The 18625-nt window shown below is 40.0% G+C and overlaps 1 protein-coding gene across 5 annotated transcripts in view; it reads left to right on the top strand.

Annotated features, from left to right (window-relative positions):
• RNF38 (ring finger protein 38) overlaps window positions 1–18625 on the top strand; it is a 129673-nt gene that overhangs the window by 57744 nt on the left and 53304 nt on the right. For 3 of the 5 annotated variants that reach the window (XM_045469736.1, XM_045469734.1, XM_045469733.1), the window contains exon 1: window positions 8879–9042. In XM_045469736.1, the coding sequence (XP_045325692.1) occupies window positions 9040–9042 (3 nt within the window). In that variant the 5' untranslated portion in view covers window positions 8879–9039. Of the gene's footprint in view, window positions 1–3449; window positions 3521–8878; window positions 9043–18625 lie in introns of those variants that run through there. The other 2 variants (XM_045469730.1, XM_045469729.1) reach the window with 1 other exon arrangement.

Genomic DNA, 18625 nt, shown 5'->3' with positions numbered 1-18625 from the left:
GTTTCACCCCCACCCACCTCCCCTCTGGCAACCACCTGTTCTCTGTATTTAGGACTCTAGGGTTTTTGTTGGTCTCTTTTTCATTGTTTTGTTTTGTTTCTTAAATTCTACACGAGTGAAATCATACGGTATTTGTCTCTGACTGATTTCACTTCGCATTATATGCTCAAGGTTCATCCGTGTCATTGCAAAATGGCAAAATTGCATTCTTTTTTATGGCTCAGGAATATTTGAACACACACACACCCCACATCTTTATCCATTTGTCTGTTGATAGACACTTGGGTTTCTGCCATATCTTAGCTATTATAAATAACACTGCAATAAACATAGGGGTACATATATGTTTTTGAATTAGTGTTTTCTTTGGGTAAATACCCATTAGTGGAATTACTAGGTCATATGGTAATTCTATTTTTAGTTTTTTGAGAAGCCCCCACACTCTTCTTCTACAGTGGCTGCACCAATTTGCATTCCTACCAGCAGTGCGTGAGGGTTCTTTTTCCCACATCCTCACCAACACTTGTTATTTCTTGCGTTTTTTATCTTAGCCATTCTCACAGTATTTTCTCTTTATCAATGCATAAGAGTAACATAGGATAAAAATCTACCTTTAAACAAGTCTAAAAGAATTATTTCAATATGTATGAAATTAAAAAGTTTAATATTAAGAAAATGTGTCAAAGTAGGCAGCATTCTTTCTCAGTTGCATGTGGAATAATTGGACATCTGAATTGATGGTGTGGTGAATTTTACAAAATACAATGTAATGTCTGCAGGGGTGGCAGATGTCTTAGGTTCAACTAGGCATTTATGTATTCAGAATGATAAAAAGACCATAGGTCTCACTTGGCAACACTTTATTCAGAAGGATATAGGATGATAACTATAACTTGTCTATAAGATAGTGGGAGTCCTGGGGCACCTGCCTGGCTCAATTGGTAGAACATGTGACTCTTAATTGTGAGTTCAAACCCCACATTGGGTGTAGAGATTACTTAAAAATAAAATCTTAGGGGCTCCTGTTAGCTCAGTCGATTGAGCGTCCGACTTCAGCTAAGGTCATGATCTTGCGGAGTTTGAGCCCCTCATCGGGCTCTGTGCTGACAGCTCAGAACCTGGAGCCTGCTTCGGATTCTGTGTCTTCCTCTCTCTGCCCCTCCCCACTTGCGCTGTCTGTGTCTCTCTCAAAAATAAATAAACATTAAAAAAATAAAATCTTTAAAAAAAAAGATAACGGGAGTCCTTGTGGAAGTTCATGTAACAGTTCATACTTTCCAAAGTGTTCTTTTGACAACTCAGGTTCAGAGATGATAACCACTTTGGGTGCCACAGAGAAATCCATAGGCATAGTTTCAAGGATCCTCTGCAAGGGACATGCCTAATTACGTGTCACTAGACTCAGAGAAGCTCAAAAACATGGCTTGCTACTAAGTGTTCGTTGTACTTCTAGATGCAGATGCAATTTACTAGTTTGGCAACTTTATATAATAAGCAGTGTTGCCAAGCGACATGTTGTTTTAATCAGTTTAAGAGGGATTAACCCAAGGTCAAATTCTCATACATAAGAAGAAGGGGTTTTGCTCATCTTTGGTAGGCAGTCATGCCTGCTGACTTTTTGTTTATGCCTTTTGTTTTAGCTATCTTTCAGAAAGTTTCTCTTATCCCAAGATTATTTTTTAAGTCTACATTTCCTTTAAAACTGATTTCATTGTTTTTACATTTATATAGATCTTTGAGCCACCATTTTCTGTATGGTGTGATGTAGGAACCAAACTTTTTCAAATGGCTCATCAGTTGTTGAATCATTTATTGAATAATTATTTGTTTTCCTATTGGTTAGAAATGTCACTATTATAGAGCAGTCATTAGGAGATAGTTCTTCAAATTAACAAAGAGGTGTAGTAAAAAAGTATACTTTCAAAGTAACAACTGATTTATAATCTTATATGATTGTGTATTAAACATTAAAAAAATAAATATAAATGCTTTAATTTTGTAAATTTTAAACTTAAAATTTTAACATTTAAAATTTTTATTTTAAAAATAAGTGTTTAGGGGCGCCTGGGTGGCGCAGTCGGTTGAGCGTCCGACTTCAGCCAGGTCACGATCTCGAGCCCCGCGTTAAAAAAAAAAAATTAAAAAAAAAAAAAAGTTTAAAAAAAAATTTTTTAAACGTTTATTTATTTTTGAGACAGAGAGAGACAGAGCATGAACGGGGGAGGGTCAGAGAGAGAGGGAGACACAGAATCGGAAACAGGCTCCAGGCTCTGAGCCATCAGAGGGGCTCGAACTCACGGACCGCGAGATCGTGACCTGAGCCGAAGTCGGACGCTTAACCGACTGAGCCACCCAGGTGCCCCAAGTGTTTTTTATTTTGAGAGAAAGAGAGCGTGCATGAGTGCGCTCACACACAAAGTGGGGGGAGGCACAGAGAGATTGGGAGAGAGAGAATCCCAAGCAGGCTCTGCACTGCTAGCACAGAACTCAACTCAAGAGCTCAATCCCACAAACCATGAGATCATGACCCAAGCCAAAACCAAGAGTTAGATGCTCAGCCACCTGAGCCACCCAGGTGCCCCTTAAACATTTTTTAAGATTTTATTTTTTTAAAGTTTATTTATTGAGAGAGAGGGGCATGTGCAAATGGGGCAGGGCAGAAAGAGGAGAGAGAGAATCCCAAGCAGGCTTGCACTGTCAGCACAGAGCCTGATGCAGGGCTCAAACTCATGAACCATGAGATCATGACCTGAGTTGAAATCAAGAGACAGATGCTTAACCAACTGAGTCACCCAGGTGCCCCTTAGGTTTTATTAAGTAATCTCTACACCCAGCTTGGGGCTCAAACTCACAATCCTGAAATCAAGAGTTGGATGCTTAACTGACTGAGCCAACCAGGTGCCCCTAAACATTTTATTTTTAAGTAATCTCTCTATCCCCAACATGGAGCTCAAACCTACAGCCCCAAGATCAAGAGTTGCGTGCTCCACCAGCTGAGTGCCAGCCAGGTGCCCCATAATTGTGTATTAGATGGTATTATCTATATGCTAAGAGTTTATAGTGTCAGGTTTTTTCTCAAAGGAAGTATATATAGTCTGAAGAGGGTAGGTCTATATTTTTAAATAGGTTTGCCTTATTGAAGGCTGTTGTGCTTACTTAGGTGGCCATACTTTGAAAGCTAACTGCTCAGTATAGTAGAAAGTGGTGAATAAGGGGTTTGAACAAGATTCTAGTTTCAGATACACCACTTCACTGACTGCTACTTTGTGCAAGACAGCCTCTCCGTGTTTTGTTTTGTTTAAGCTGCATGAATAATACAATCTCTATCCTGCCTACTTCTGAGTATTGTTGAGGATTAGATGGGATGATAGAAAAACACTTTTAATTGGAAAAACAGCTTAAATGTAAGGACTTACTGCATCTTAACTTTTCCTCCCTTTCTCTTGTAGGTAGTGTTGGTGCTTCTTTTCAGTGCCAGTCCATCCATCACGACCACATTTGTCATGATGACAGTGACAAGGTGAGGTCTGTGTTGATGTCTATCATGGTGAAAATGCATGCTGCCCTTATATTGTTGGATTTACTTGCATAACTGTGGACATGGGGCCAGGAGAGTGTGCCTGGGGAGGCACGATTTTGAGATACAGAAGGCCTTGCTGCTGTATGTGTCAGATTATTAGACCACTCCAGAACACTTGAGGATAATTTTCAGGAAGTGGGCTGGTCTCTTAATAAAACCTCCATTTTTTTTTTTTTTTTTTTAATGCTCATCCTTGTTCCTGTCACTTTGCTTCCTCGTTTCTTGCACAGACTGGGTGGATTATCTTAATATATGAACAGGTGCTCCAAAAGCTGCTAATTGTCTCAGCAATTTGTGTCTGTTTCTAGTTTGAAATATCTTAGCCACTTTGATTTGTTTTTTTTTTTTTAGTTGATTGTGTTGCATTACCATTTCTTCTCGTACTTACTTTTTTTTTTTTTTTTTCCTGTTTCCAAAGCCCAATCGAAATGTTGAGGATTTTAAGATGGAACCTGTCTAATTCATGCAAAAGAAACCTGCTTAGGGCCTGAGGTTTTTTTTGTTTGTTTCATTTTTTGTTTGGTTTTTAAATCAGGTCCGAACTGTTGGCGGTTTTGTTTCATTTTGGTGTTTTGCTTCTTCTCTCAAGCAGCCTGGTCTTGGGGACTTTCCAGTACTCATCAGCACAGTTGATGGCCCAGCCCTTGCAAGTAGATACTAATGTGGGCTTGGTGCTTGGAACATCTGGCTGCTGATGTTGGATGGACTTAAATTTAGTCTTTTCCATCATCAGTTTCCAGTGGCTTCCCTCCCATTTCCTGTGTCTTACATGGAGCAATGTATCACTCCCTTGGTAGTTTTCCCAGGCAAACCAATCCAAGTGATCCTTTTCTCTGCTGTTTTAAACAAGATCCTCCTCCCTCATCCTGTTGGAGCTAGATCAAGAAGTTTGGTTGGTCATTGGGATTTTCCAAATGGTTTTCTTTGTTCTGTGTGTTGATCTCCCTGTCTTTGTGAGCTTTGCTGAGACAGATTTCAGCCTGTTTACAGAGAGAGTGGTATGCTTTTAGCATTCCAGAGTCTCTTTTATTATTATAGTAATCCAGAGGCATGGATTTAACTTCTAACTTTTTAGTAGCAAGCCACTGAAAGATACTGCTAGACTATATACAGTTAGCTCTGTAAAATTCAGTATACCAGAGATTTTAGAAATGAGCATTTGGGAAAAAAAAAAAGTGATGATAGAGGGAAAGGCAGAATCACTTTAGGCCAGTAATATTGCTTACAACTGTGCTTTGTAATTGTGAAGATGTTTTGGGGTTAAGTTTTTCTTCCCTCTGCTAAGTATACTATGCTTTTCTCCATTTGTTCATTCGTAGTGGTGATGCCAAACTGTGCTCTGTTCTGTCTCCAGATAGAGTCTGGAGATGAGATTTCTCTCTACCTCCACAAGATGCTTGCCATCTACTTGGAAATATTTTTGCTCCTAATTTCTGCATCTTTCTATGACCGATTTTGTGCTTTTAGGAGATGGCACTTTTTTCTTAAAATACACGGGGAGAAGGGACGAGAACTTTAAGGGATTTTGTCATTTGACCAACAGATCAAAGAATTGTGAGAAACTGCTCTCCCCTTTGTCCTGCCTGCTGTGTGTTGTATACTTATGATTGTTTCCCAGAGGGAAATGGAGAGAATGGATTAGAGCCTCTTGACTGTGTATTTATAATTTATTCAACTGATTCAGTCAGATTTATTGACTGGCAGCTATGTGTCTAGGCACTTACGAAATATATCAGGATACAAAACAAAGATTGCTGTTTTTTCATGAGTGTACAGTCTTGCTGGGGGGAGGCAGCCAATAAAAATAAACACCATACATAAATAATATGTTACAATAAGTGCAGTGAATTAAAGAAAATGTGGAGCAGAATAAGTGGGATGAGAACCACCAAGAGTTGGATAGCAGTTTTGAATAGGATCATCAGGCATTATTCTAGGGAGGAAGGCTGTGGATAGCATGTCTAAAAATTAAGATCTTTATGTTTGCAACAGCTTCTGACTTCTTTAACAAATGGATATTGGTTTTGTAAAAGCAGAAACAAATTGAGCCTGCTACCTGACACATAGCACATAGCACTTGAATGTGTTTGCATACACATACATACTCACACAAGTACACAACACTCAAAGTATTCTCTCACTTTGAGAATTGAAGGGATTATAGGACTCAGATAATTCAACTCTCTTTTTATTTTTTTTTCCACATTTATTTATTTTTGAGAGAGACAGAGTGTGAGCAGGGGAGGGACAGAGAGAGGAGGAGACACAGAATCCGAAGTAAGCTCCAGGCTCTGAGCAAGCTGTCAGCACAGAGCCCAACACGGGGCTCGAACCCACGAACCATGAGATCATGACCTGAGCCGAAGTCGGACACTCAACAGACTGAGCCACCCAGGCACCCCTCCAACCCTCTTTTTAAAATAAACTTGGAAGGGGTGCCTGGGTAGCTCAGTCGGTTGACCGTCTGACTTTGGCTCAGGTCATGATCTCATGGTTCGTGGGTTCCAGCCCCGTGTCGGGCTCTGTGCTGACAGCTCGGAGCCTGGAGCCTGCTTCGGATTCTGTGTCTCCTTCTCTCTCTGCTCCTCCCCTGCTCATGCTCTGTCTCTCTCTCTCTCTCAAAAATAAACATTTGAAAAAAAAAAAAAAAAAAACACCAAACTTGGAAGCTGTGACCCCACTGGGAGAAATGACTTGTTCAGGAGTCACCCTATAGTGCTGGAGCTAGACCAGATCTTCTGTCCCTTATACAAGTCATGCAAAATAATTGCTTAGCTATTCTGATTGTGAAAACATTGTCCCAACACATGTTGATGCCTCGCTTATTGTCCTCACTTAACTTTCAGGCATGGTCCATTTCTCAGATTTGGGAACAAAACATGATTTTTCTTAAAAGTTGCCTCAATTTTAACTCATCTGTATGTGACTGGGGATGGAACCAGGGGGTGAGATGAATTAATTTGTAGCCTCAATGGTACACTTTCCTAGACTGGCCTGGAACAGTTCCCAGAATGCTGGTCACTTGAGAGAAGGAAATGGGAGAATTCTTTCTAAACTGGCATGTATGTGAATGGCTACTCAGGGCAGAAGTCTTTTCTGGACAAAACTTCCATTTGTCACAGAAGAAGGTACCAATCTGGTTTGTGTAATGCCATGCAGACCACTTTCAGGGAAGGTAGGAAATGTGTGACTGTTTTTTCTTTCAGGACTGTACACTTTATTGTAACCTTGATATTTTAATTTTTTTAGGTTTTTAAAAAATTACACTTTGATTCTAAAAAGATATGTAGCACTAATTTTAACCCTTCTACCCAGCAGTAATAATTGGAATTTAGTGTTAACAAGATTAACTAGTTATATTTGTATAATTGCAAATAGTGGTTATTAGCATATCCAGAGTTGTACGACTATCTCCGCCATCTAATTTTGGAAAATCTTCACATTCCTCACTGAAAAACCCACAACCATTAGCAGTCACTCTTCATTGTCCCTTGCCCCAGCTCCTGACAATCACTAATCATTGTCTTTATGGATTTGTCTGTTCTGTACATTTTGTATAGACAGAATCATAGAATATGTGGCTTTTGTGTGTGGCTTCTCTCTTAGCATGATTATCTCAAGGTTTGTCTATTTTGAAGCATGAATTCCATTCCTTTTTATGGGTGAATAATATTCCACAGTGTGCATCTAATGCTTTTTGTTTGCCCATTCACCAGTTGATGGGTATGTTTCCATATTTTGGTTATTATGAATAACACTGCTAGGAACATTTTTATGTAAGTATGTTTTTGTTTAGTTGGTCACATGATATATTTTTAACATTTTGAGAAATTACTAAACTGTTTTGCAAAGTGGCTGCACCATTTTACATTCTAGCAAATGCATGAGGGACCCAGTTTCTTCACATCCACATGTTTACGTCCCACACTTCAGTCGTCTTTTAAATTATAGCAGCTGTAGTGGGACATCTCAGTTGTTGTTTTAATTTGCATTTCTCCCATACTTCCTAAGTATGCTGAGCATTTTTTTATATGCTTATAAGCCATTCCTAAATCTTCTATGGTCCATTAAAAAAAAGTCAGTTAAAACTCTTAAATATGGAGAACAAACAAAGGGTTACTGGAGGGATTGTGGGAGGGGGTATGGGCTAAATGGGTAAGGGGTATTAAGGAATCTACTCTTGAAATCATGGTTGTACTATATGCTAACTAATTTGGATGTAAATTAAAAAAAATAAAATTAAAAAAAAGTCAGTTAAATATCCCTTTAATTGTTCTGGCTCCCGTGCTTTAAAAAAAAAAAAAAATCAAATCTCAGGCGCCTGGGTGGCTCATTCGGTTAAGCAAGGAACTCTTTTTTTTTTTTTTTTTTTTTTAATTTTTAAAAAATGTTTCTTTTTGAGAGAGAGCATGAGCAGAGGAGGGCAGAGAGAGAGGGAGACACAGAATCCGAAGCAGCTCCAGGCTCTGAGCTGTCAGCACAGAGCCCAATTTGGAGCTCGAACTCATGGCCCATGAGATCATGACCTGAACCAAAGCTGGATGCTTAACCGACTGAGCCACCCAGGCACCCCAAACATCTGACTCTTGATTTAGGCTCAGGTCATGATCTCATGGTTCATGAGACTGAGTCCTGTGTTGGGCTCTGTGCAGACAGTGTGGAGCCTGCTTGGGATTTTCTTCCCCTCTCTCTCGGCCCTCACCTACCTATCTCTCTTTCTCTCTCTCTCTCTCTCTCTCTCTCTCTCTCTCTCTCTCTCAAAAAAAAAAAAAAAAATAATCTCACCATGCACCCAGTTACATAGTTACATGTGCTCATTATGGAAAATTGGGGAAGTACACAGCAACAGACTGTTATAAAAAAACTCCATCACTTTGCATTATCTGCATGGTTAAAATAAAACTAAATTGCTCTGGTTATCTATGGCTGTGTATGTAATTAATTACCCTAAAATTCATTTGGTGCAGAGCACTTGTATCTTTCTTGTTTCTGAGGTTTCCTGTGTTCAGCTAGGTGGTTCTTGCTTGGAGTTTTCTCATGCAGTTATAGTCAAATGGTGGCTGAGGCTGGAGTCATCTTGAAGTCCTCACTCACATGTCTAATGGTTAATCCTGGTTATCAGCTGGGACTTCAACTGAGCCCCTTGGCTTGAGTGCCTAAAATGTAGTGTGGGCTTCCTCATAGCATTGTACCTTGATTCCCCCCCCCAAGAGGGGAAGATGCATATGGCCTTTTATGACCTAACTTCAGAAGTCACAAAGCATCACTTCCCAGCATAGTCACGGGCCTGCCCAAATTCAAGAGGAGGGAGCCTCAATCTCCCCACTAGGGAGTAATGTCAATGTAAGAAGAAGAGAATGAAGGATGGGAGAACTTACTATGTATGGTCATCTTTTCTGCACTGTATATACATGAAACATCAGTTAAAATGGCTGCATAATGTTCTACCATAAGGATACATGGTAATTTATTTAATCTGTCTTTAATTTTGGAGCCTTAAGTCATTTTTAAAAACTATTATGCATTTATTCATACAGCAAATATTTATTAAGTGCCTACTATGTCCCAGGCACTGTTGAGTCACCAGGGTAGAGTGGTAAAAAGGCTACCAAGGAAGGTCCTTGTTCTTCTGGTGCTTATTTTTTGTGAAAGGGGCAGAAAATTAACTGTACATGTAAACCAACAAATAATCAGTTGCTCATAAGCACTCTACAAGTAATTGGGCAGTTGGCTACTCTAGATTAGGTGTTAGGGAAGGCCTTTAAGATGGTGACACTTAAGCTAAGATCTGAATGAGAGGAAGGAATAAATTGTGAAAATCTGGGCCATGAGGAGAACATCATAGGGAGAGGGAAGGGTTAGTGCAAAGGCCCTGAGGCTAGAAAGATCATACAAACAGAAGAAAGACTGATGTGTACAAGCCAGGTGGATGAGGATAGAAGTGGTAAGAGATGAGGTTGAAGGGGTAGGCACAGGGCAGATCGTGAACTTGATAATAAGCCAGGGAAAGTTTAGATTTCATTCTTCCTGTTGTGGGAAGACTTTGCAAGGTTTTATGGAAAGGAATGCTATGATCTGGTTTATATTTTTAAACATCTCTTTTGCTGCTGTGATGAAATGTTTTTTCTAACTGTGGTAAAATACACCTAAGCATATAATTTACCTTCTTAATCGTTAAAAAAATATTTTTTAACATTTGAGAGAGAGGGAGAGAGAACACAAGCAGGAGAGGAGCAAAGAGAGAGGGAGACACAGAATTGGAAGCAGGCTCCAGGCTTTGAGCTGTCAGCAGAGAGCCCGACGTGGGGCTCGAATTCACATGCCTTTGAGCTGTGAGATCATGACCTGAGCCAAAGTCAGCCGCCTAACTGGCTGAGCCACCCAGGCGCCCCCTTCTTAATCATTTTTAAGTGTACAGTACAGTAGTGTTGAGTGTGAGTATACTTTTCACATTATTGTACAACCAATCTCCAGGGCTCTTTTATCTTGTAAAACTCTGTATCCATTAAACAGTAACTCCTCATCTCTCCCCAGAGCCCCTGGCAGCTCCATTCTACTTTCTGTCTCTATGATTGAGTGTTCTATGTACCTCATATAAATGGAATCATAATATATTTGTCTTTTTGTGCCTGGCTTATTTCACTTAATATAACGTTGTCAAGGTATGTTCATGTTGTAGCATAAATGTTGGAATTTCCATTTTTTTAAAGGCTGAATAACATTCTGTTGTATGTATATATAACACATTTTGTCTTTTCATTCATCCATGGATGGGACACTTGGGTTGTTTCCACGTTTTGGCTATTGTGAATAATGCTGTTAGGAACATGGGTGTACAAATATCTCTCAGCGACTCTGCTTTCGGTTCTTTTGGGTATACACCCAGAAGTGAAATTGCCGGATCATTTATACTTTTAGAGTTTTGAGGAACTGCTATACTGTTTTCCAAAGTGGCTGCACCATTTTACATTCCAAATCCTTGCCAACTCTTGTTATTTTCTGTTATTGTTCTTAATGGTAGCCATCCTGTTGCATATGAGGTAGTATCTCATTGTGGTTTTGATTTTCATTGCCCTACTCATTAGTGATATTGAACATCTTTTCATGTGCTTGTTGGTCATTTGTTTATCTACTTTGGAGAAATGTCTATTCAAGACCTTTGCCCATTTTTTAATCAGGTTTGGTTTTTGTTTGGTTGTAGGAGTTCTTTATGTAGTGTCAGTATTAACCCCTTATCAGACAGATGATTTGCAAATATTTTATCCCATTTTGGAGGCTGCCTTTTTACTCTGTTCGTTGTGTCCTTTGCACAGAAATTCTTACTTTGAAGGAATTCCAATTAATTTTTCTCTCGTCTGCCTTTTGGTGTCATATCCAAGAAATTGCTGCAATCCAATCTCATGAAGGTTTTCCCCTGTGTTTTTTCCTAAAATTTCTATAGTTTTAGTTCTTAAGTTCAGATCTTTGACTCATTTGAGTTCATTTTTGTATACAGGGTAAGGTAAGGGTCTCTCTTCATTGTTTTGTATATGGATATTGAGTTCCCAGCACTCGAAGAGTTGAAGAGTGTTCTTTTCCCATTGAATTGTCTTGGAACTCTTTGACCCTTTTGAGGTCACTTGAACCATATATGTAAGGGTTTATTCTTGGGCTGTCTATCCTGTTCAGTTGGTCTATGTATCTGTCCTTATACCAGTACTACAGTGTTTTGATTATTGTAGCTGTGTAATAAGTTTTGAATGATGTATTTCTTTTTTTTTTTAATTAAAAAAAATTTTTTTTTAACATTTATTTATTTTTGAGACAGAGAGAGACAGAGCATTAACAGGGGAGGGGCAGAGAGAGAGGGAGACACAGAATCCGAAACAGGCTCCAGGCTCTGAGCTGTCAGCACAGAGCCCGAGGCGGGGCTCGAACTCACGGACCGTGAGTGAGATCATGACCTGAGCCGAAGTCAGACGCTTAACCGACCAAGCCACCCAGGTGCCTCCAAATGATGTATTTCTTTAGCATAGATTATTAGAATAGAATTGAATCAAAGGATATGAACTTTTTTCAGCTTTTGTCTCTTTTTGTATATTTTTTGCACATTCATATGCATCAGTTTATGCTTCCGTATGAGAATGCCTGTCTCACTTCCTTTTCACATTGAATAGCATTCATAATACCAGTTACTTTCTGAATGATTGTTGAGAAATGGTTTCTAATTGTTTCAATGAATATTTCTGTGCTTACTACCAAGGTTGTATAGATTTCATATGTTCATTTGTTACTTAGTCACTGCTTTTTTAAGATTTGTCTTTTGCATAATTTTCTCTTCTTTTGGGATATTCCCCTTTTCCCATCCCTTTGCATAGGAACATTAATCTCTGTTATACTTGAAAAAAGTTTCCCAGCTTTTAATTTTTTAGAAAATTGTTTTTAATGTTTAAAGAGAGAGTGGGGGAGGGCCAGAGAGAGAGAATTTCAAGCAGGCTCCACAATGTCAGTGCAGAGCCCCATGTGAGGCTCAAACTCACAAACCGTGAAATCATGACCTGAGCCGAAATCAAGAGTTGGATGCTTAACCAACAGTGCCACCCAGCCCCCCCCAACACCCCCCTCCCCAGCTTTTAATTTTTAATGAATTTTTTCCCATTCAGAAATTTAAAATTATTTTGGGAGCAAATCTGTCAGTGTAGTCCTTCTGAAATGTATTTCATTGCTCTTATTTTTAGGAAACCTGTTTCCATTCAGATGGTTCCCTACATTTTCTTTCTCAGCTCAGGGCTTGATCTCAGAGTTGTGACTTCGGCTCTGTGTTGGGCTCTGTGCTGGACGTGAAGCCTACTTGGAAAAAACCACATTGTAATGATAGATATTTTGAGATTATTGTTTTGTGGCATTCTGTTTTTTTTTTTTTTTTTTTTTAATTTATTTTGGGGAGGGCAGAGATGTAGAGGGAGAGAAAGAGAATCTTAATGCAGGCTTTGATCCCATGACCCTGGGATCATGACTTGAGCCAAAATCAAGAGTCAGATGCTTAACCAACTGAGCCACCAAGGTGCCCTGTTATGTGGCATTCTTGTTTTGGCCTTTGGAAGGTCATTGCCCTCTAAATTTAATTTGTTTTTATTTATAAGATACTTTTGTAACAGTAACAAGTAAGGAGAGAGGAGATCAATAAATTTACTGTGGGAGCTTAAATTTGATACTTGTATAGAGTTGTCCTGCCTTAAGGGTTTTTATTTAAGGTGATCATGTCTGTTTTGTGTGAATCTGGTCAGGTTACACACTTTTTTATTTAAAGTTTGGGAAAGGCCTGTTGAATGTGATTTGGGCAGGAGGGTGCAGGGTTTGTAGCAAAGTGCCATCTATCACAACATCTGTGCAAAACCACCCAGGTTAGTCAGTGTCTAAAATGCATATCATCAGTGGAAGTGACCACGAGGACATTGGCATTTTCAGTGAGCTGGCCACATCTCCTGAATGCGGGGTGTTAGAAGTCTATAGCCATGGGCATGATCCAGAGCAGGGTATCAACTATGCAGTCACATGAGACCCACCAGGAATTCCCTACAGGAAATTCTGTTTTCCATCAAATATGGTGGAAATTACAAGATATTCCTGTGTTCTGATCTGTGTAGAAAACATTCTCATGTTTCTTGCATCTCAATCATTCTCATGTCCCTTTTCAGCAACTACTTTTTCATTGTCTTCCTCAAAGTGAAGGAGCTAGTTGTCTGTCTGTGCTTTTCTGTTTCTTAACCAGTGCTTATACTATAATTCATTTATTTTCTTGAAGCACTTATATAAGTGTAGCCCATGCTCACTGGCTTTTTGGGTCATATTTTATGTTAGTGTCTAATTTTTTTTTTTTTTTATGTTTACTTTTGAGAGAGAGAGAGAGAGAGAGAGACAGCATGAATGGGGGAGGGGCAGAGAGAGAGGGAGACACAGAATCTGAAGCAGGCTCCAGGCTCTGAGCTGTCAGCACAGAACCCGACACAGGGCTCAAGCCCATAAACTATGAGATCATGACCTGAGCCAAAGTCAGATGTCTAACAAATTGAGCCACCCAGGCTCCCTTAAGGAGATATTTTCAAATGCAGCCCAAACTATATGTATGTATGAGAGAATTCATTTTATCTTTATTACATCAAAACAATGAAAAAAAAACCTAAGTGTAGTACTTAATGTTACAAATAAGAGATGGTTCATCCCTGGGGTGCCTTGGTGGCTCAGTCAGTTAAGTGTCCAACTCTTGATTGTGGCTCATGTCATGATCTCACCATTAGTGAGTTCAGTTCCGAGTCAGGATCCACACTGACAGCACAGAGTCTGCTTGGGATCCTCTTTCTCCCTCTTTCTCTGCCCCTGCCCTGCTTGTGCTTATTCCCCCTCTCCCTACCTCCCCCTCTCTTTCTCTCAAACTTTAAAAAAGAGGAAAAAAAAGAAGAGATGGTTTATCCTTAACAGTAAAATTAACAGGCTTTGTTGAACAACCTAGATCTGTATGTGGTTAACTCTTTTCATTGCCTGTCCAATGGATATTTTAAAAGTATTGTATTGGTGTATGATTTGCCCTGAGATTGAGCCACTGGAGTGGTTTAGAATGAGAGTCATAGCAATTAGAATTGCTCCCAAGATGCTCCCTGTTTACCAGATCAGAATGAGCAAGGTACCTTTAAGATCTCTGCTTCAAAGGGTGTGCGTTAAGGCACGTCATGCCTCAGAGTCTGCTCTTTCTCATTTGTCCTGCTCCAGAGATTAAGTATGCCATGATGTGCAGTGTGTGCTTTATTTGCACCCTTGCCTCTCCATTTCTGATTTGATGTGGGTCTCTATTTTTTCCACTTTCTGACTAGCTTGGGTTTCTTTATTCAACCCACTCGGGTTTCTTTATTCAACCATCTTGAATTCCTTTCTGGCTGATGGCCTTTCACCTGGTTCTGCTTTAGCACTTCTCATCTTCACTGCCTTAAGAACTGTCATGGTTTAGTCCCTGGCATCTCACACCTGTGCCGTGGGAACAGCAGTCTGCCTACTCTTCCATCCTAAAGCTGGCTACATTATGGGAGGCTTTCAGTAGAATTGGGTTTGGGTGTGCATTTGCTGCCCCTTTCTGGTCTTCAGCAACTATAGCTGGCAGCTGCTGATAAATAACCTTTCCACTCTGATAGGTGGTAACACTTGTGGGTGAAAGTGCTTTTTCTGATGTTTTGCATTAGATCACATCTTGTCATGGTTATAGATAATGTATAGCCTGAATAGTGCTAGGCCAATACACCTTTCCACTATGTAGCTTCATCTTATTAGGTCCTTTCAGCTGGTTTTGGTGGAGGGAGGGAAACGTTTAGGGAGGAGGGTGAGCAGAGCTAACTTGAGGAAAGTTTGAAATTCTTTTTGGTCTCCTTGTTCTTCTCTTTTATTATCCATTCTGCTTTTGTGTCTCATTTCTTCTTGGGAATTTGCCTATTGAGAAACACATTGGAATTACCACTGCTATGAAATATCACATATCATTAATTTGGAACCTACTGAGTGCTTGCCATATGCTAGAACCCTTGCCAGAGTCAGTGAGACTTAGTCCTTGGCTTCAAGGAGTTCTCTGTCGAATGCCCAGAAGACTCAAGTGAATACATATTTGCATAGCCAAATGATTAATGCTATGTTAGAGCACAGAATAGAGGCCACTAATTCAGCAGTAGTGGTTGGGATTGGAGTGAGGTTACAATCAGGAGACTTGGCAGCGGATGTGATGACAGCACAACCCGATTCCTGACAGTGTTAACAGTGGGAAACTGCCTCTTCATTATAAAGGTCATGGACTCCCAACAGGAAGGCCATTCTCTCCCCAACACCTTCTTTGGCAGGTCCCAAAAGTGTATACCATTTTTTTTTCCTCTGATATTTTTTCTCTACGTGAGTGGTTCTTCAGCATCTGGACAAGTGATTTTTAATCTGCAGCTCTTGAATCATGCGTTTGAACACCTTAAAATAAGAGATGCCTCTCCTTTTTTGTGTGTTCTCTACTAGCCAACATTCTCCAAATATGGACATCAGTGACAACAAACAAAAGAGAAATGGGACCTGCTCTTGAGGAGGTTACAGTTTCATGGGGGAAACAGACATTTAGTAAATACTGGAAGGTATTGTGAAAAAAGTGTCAAAGAAAGACCATAGCCTCAGAGTCAGCTCTCCTATAAAGGTCCTTCAGATAATCATCTTGTTTAGATAAGTCTGTGATGTCTTAGAAATGCAAAATTTAGAACCAAATGAAATTTTATATTTACTGTTTGGCAGACTGTTTGTCACTTTTGTATAATTTATTTATGGTTATTGTTTATGCTGTGTGCTAGAAAGTGTATTTTCAGCAGTAGAACCCTTCATAGTCACAAGATTAGAAGTTAGTTTTCTAGAAGCAGTTTGTGAGTTTCAGTATGAGATCTTCCTTACATGTATCCTAAGATTATATTGTTCCTCCTTTGTAAAAAGTAAGGAAAAGGGAGCCTGGTTGACTTGGTTGGTTAAGTGTCGGACAACTCTTGATTTCAGTTCAGGCCATGATCTCAACAGGTTGTGAGATCGAGCCTAGAGTAGGGCTCTGTGCTAACAGCACAGAGACTGCTTGGGATTCTCTCTCTCTCTCTCTCTCTCTCTCTCTCTCTTTCTCTCTTTCTCTCTCTCTTTCTCTCTCTCTCTCTCTTTCTCTCTTTCTCTCTCTCTCCCTCTCTCTCCCTCTCTCTCCCTCTCCCTCTGTCCCTCCCTCCCTCCCTCTGCCTCTCTGTCTGTGTCTCTCTCTCAAAATCAATAAACTTAAAAAAAAAAATAAGGAAAAGACAGGCACCTGGCTGGCTCAGTTGGTGGAGCATGTGACTCTTGATCTCAGGGTTGTGAGTTTGAGCCCCATGTTGGGTGTAGAGATTACTTAATAAAACTTTATTTAAAATATTTTTTAATGTTTATTTTTGAGAGAGAGATAGAGCACAAGCAGGGAAACGAGAGAGAGAGAGAGGGAGAGAAGGAGGGAGAGGGAGAGGGAGAGGGAGGAAGAGAGAGGGAGAGAGACACATAATCTGAAACAGGCTCCAGGCTCTGAGCTGACAGCACAGAGCCCTACTCAGGGCTTGAAATCAGGATCAACGAGATCATGACCTGAGCCGAAGTTGAACGTCCAACCGACTGAGGCATCCAGGTGCCCCCAAAATAAAATCTTTAAAAAAATAATAAGGGAAAGACTGCAACTCTGACAAGAAATTTAATTCCAAGTTCAGTTGGCTAACCAGCAAATTCTACCAAACAATTAAAGAATTAATCTGTAACCTCAGTCTTACAGAAACTACAGAGTAGAAAAAGAGAAAACATTCCCGATTCATTTCTTTTTTTTAAAAATGTTTTTATTTATTTGAGAGAGAGAGCATGTGCATGCAGGGGAAGGGCAGAGAGAGAGAGAGGGAGAGAATCTCAAGCAGGCTCCACTGCTGCTAGCAGAGTCTGACCCAGGGCTCAGTCCTGTGAACCGTGAGATCATGGCCTGAGCAGAGACCCAGAGTTGGGCGCTTAACTGACTGAGTCATCCAAGCATCCCATCCCCAATTAATTTCTTTTCTTTTCTTTTCTTTTCTTTTCTTTTCTTTTCTTTTCTTTTCTTTTCTTTTCTTTTCTTTTCTCTTCTCTTCTCTTATCTATCTTATCTTATCGAGAGAACAAGCAGGAGAGGGGCAGAGAGAGAGAGACAGGGGATCTGAAATAGGCTCTGTGCTGACAGCAGAGAGCCTAGTGTGGGGCTTGAAGTCATAAACCAGGAGATTGTGACCTGAGCAACAGTCAGACACTTAAACACTTAACCAGCTGAGCCACCCTGGTGCCCCCCCCCCCCCGCTCCCCCCCACCATTAATTTCTAAGGCTAGCATAATCTTTGTAAAAAAAACTTGATGAGGACATTATAAAAATGGAAAATAACAGCTAATTTCATTTAAGAGCACAGATGTTGAGGCACCTGGGGGCTTAGTCTGTTAAGCATCTGACTCTTAATTTTGGCTCAGTTCGTGATCTCACCGTCATGGGATCAAGCTCTACACGGATCGAGGAGCCTGCTCGGGATTCTCCCTCTGCCCCTCCCCTGCTTGCGTGCTCTCTCTCTCTCTCTCTCTCAAAAATAAATAAACATTTAAAAAAATTTTTTAAACATTTCTCTCCCCCCTCTCCCTCAGAACAAAACAAAACAAAACATAGATGTAAAAATCCTAATCAACATGTTAGCAAAACAAATCCAACAATATATAATAAGGGTAATAAATAAGACAGGATTTTATTAGGAATGCAAAATTGGTTTAATATCCAAAACCAGTCAGTGTCAGGGCACCTGGGTGGCTCAGTAGGTTAAGTGCCTGACTCTAGACTTTGACTCAGGTCATGATCTCGAGGTTCATGAGTTCGAGCCCTGGACTCTCCATACTGGCAGTGTGGAGCCTCTTGGGATTCTCTCTGTCTCTGTTTCTCTGCCCTCCTCAGCTCACTCTCTCTCTCTCTCAAAATAAATAAACTTCAAAAAATGTATCTTTACAACAACAACAACAAAACAAATCCAGTGAATATAATTCATATATTTAAAAAAAATTTTTTTTTAATGTTTATTTTTGAGAGAGAGAGACTGTGAGCAGAGGAGGGGCAGAGAGAAAGGGAAACACAGAATCTGAAGCAGGCTCCAGGCTCTGAGCAGTCAGCACAGAGCCCGATGTGGGGCTCCATCTCACTAATCATGAGATCATGTCCTGAGCCGAAGTCGGACACTTAACCGGCTGAGCCACCCAAGTGCCCCAATGTAATTCACATATTAATAGAAAAATTATATGATTACCTCATGCAGGAAATTTTGATAAAATTAAACATCCCTTTATAATAAACTTTTAACAATTTAGAAATAAAAGAGAACTCTTTTAATTGCTATAGGGATCTGCAAAAACCTACTGCAAACATCATACTTAGTGGTGAAATGTTGGAAGTTTTCTAGTTTGGGAATTAAATAAAAATGCCTATTCTCATTGTTTCTATTTAGCACT

This window comes from Leopardus geoffroyi, chromosome D4 (genome assembly GCF_018350155.1).
Source record: "Leopardus geoffroyi isolate Oge1 chromosome D4, O.geoffroyi_Oge1_pat1.0, whole genome shotgun sequence".
NCBI lineage: Eukaryota > Metazoa > Chordata > Mammalia > Carnivora > Felidae > Leopardus > Leopardus geoffroyi.
The sequence above is the reverse complement of the archived record's forward strand: the minus strand, read 5'-3'. Positions and strand labels throughout refer to the sequence as shown.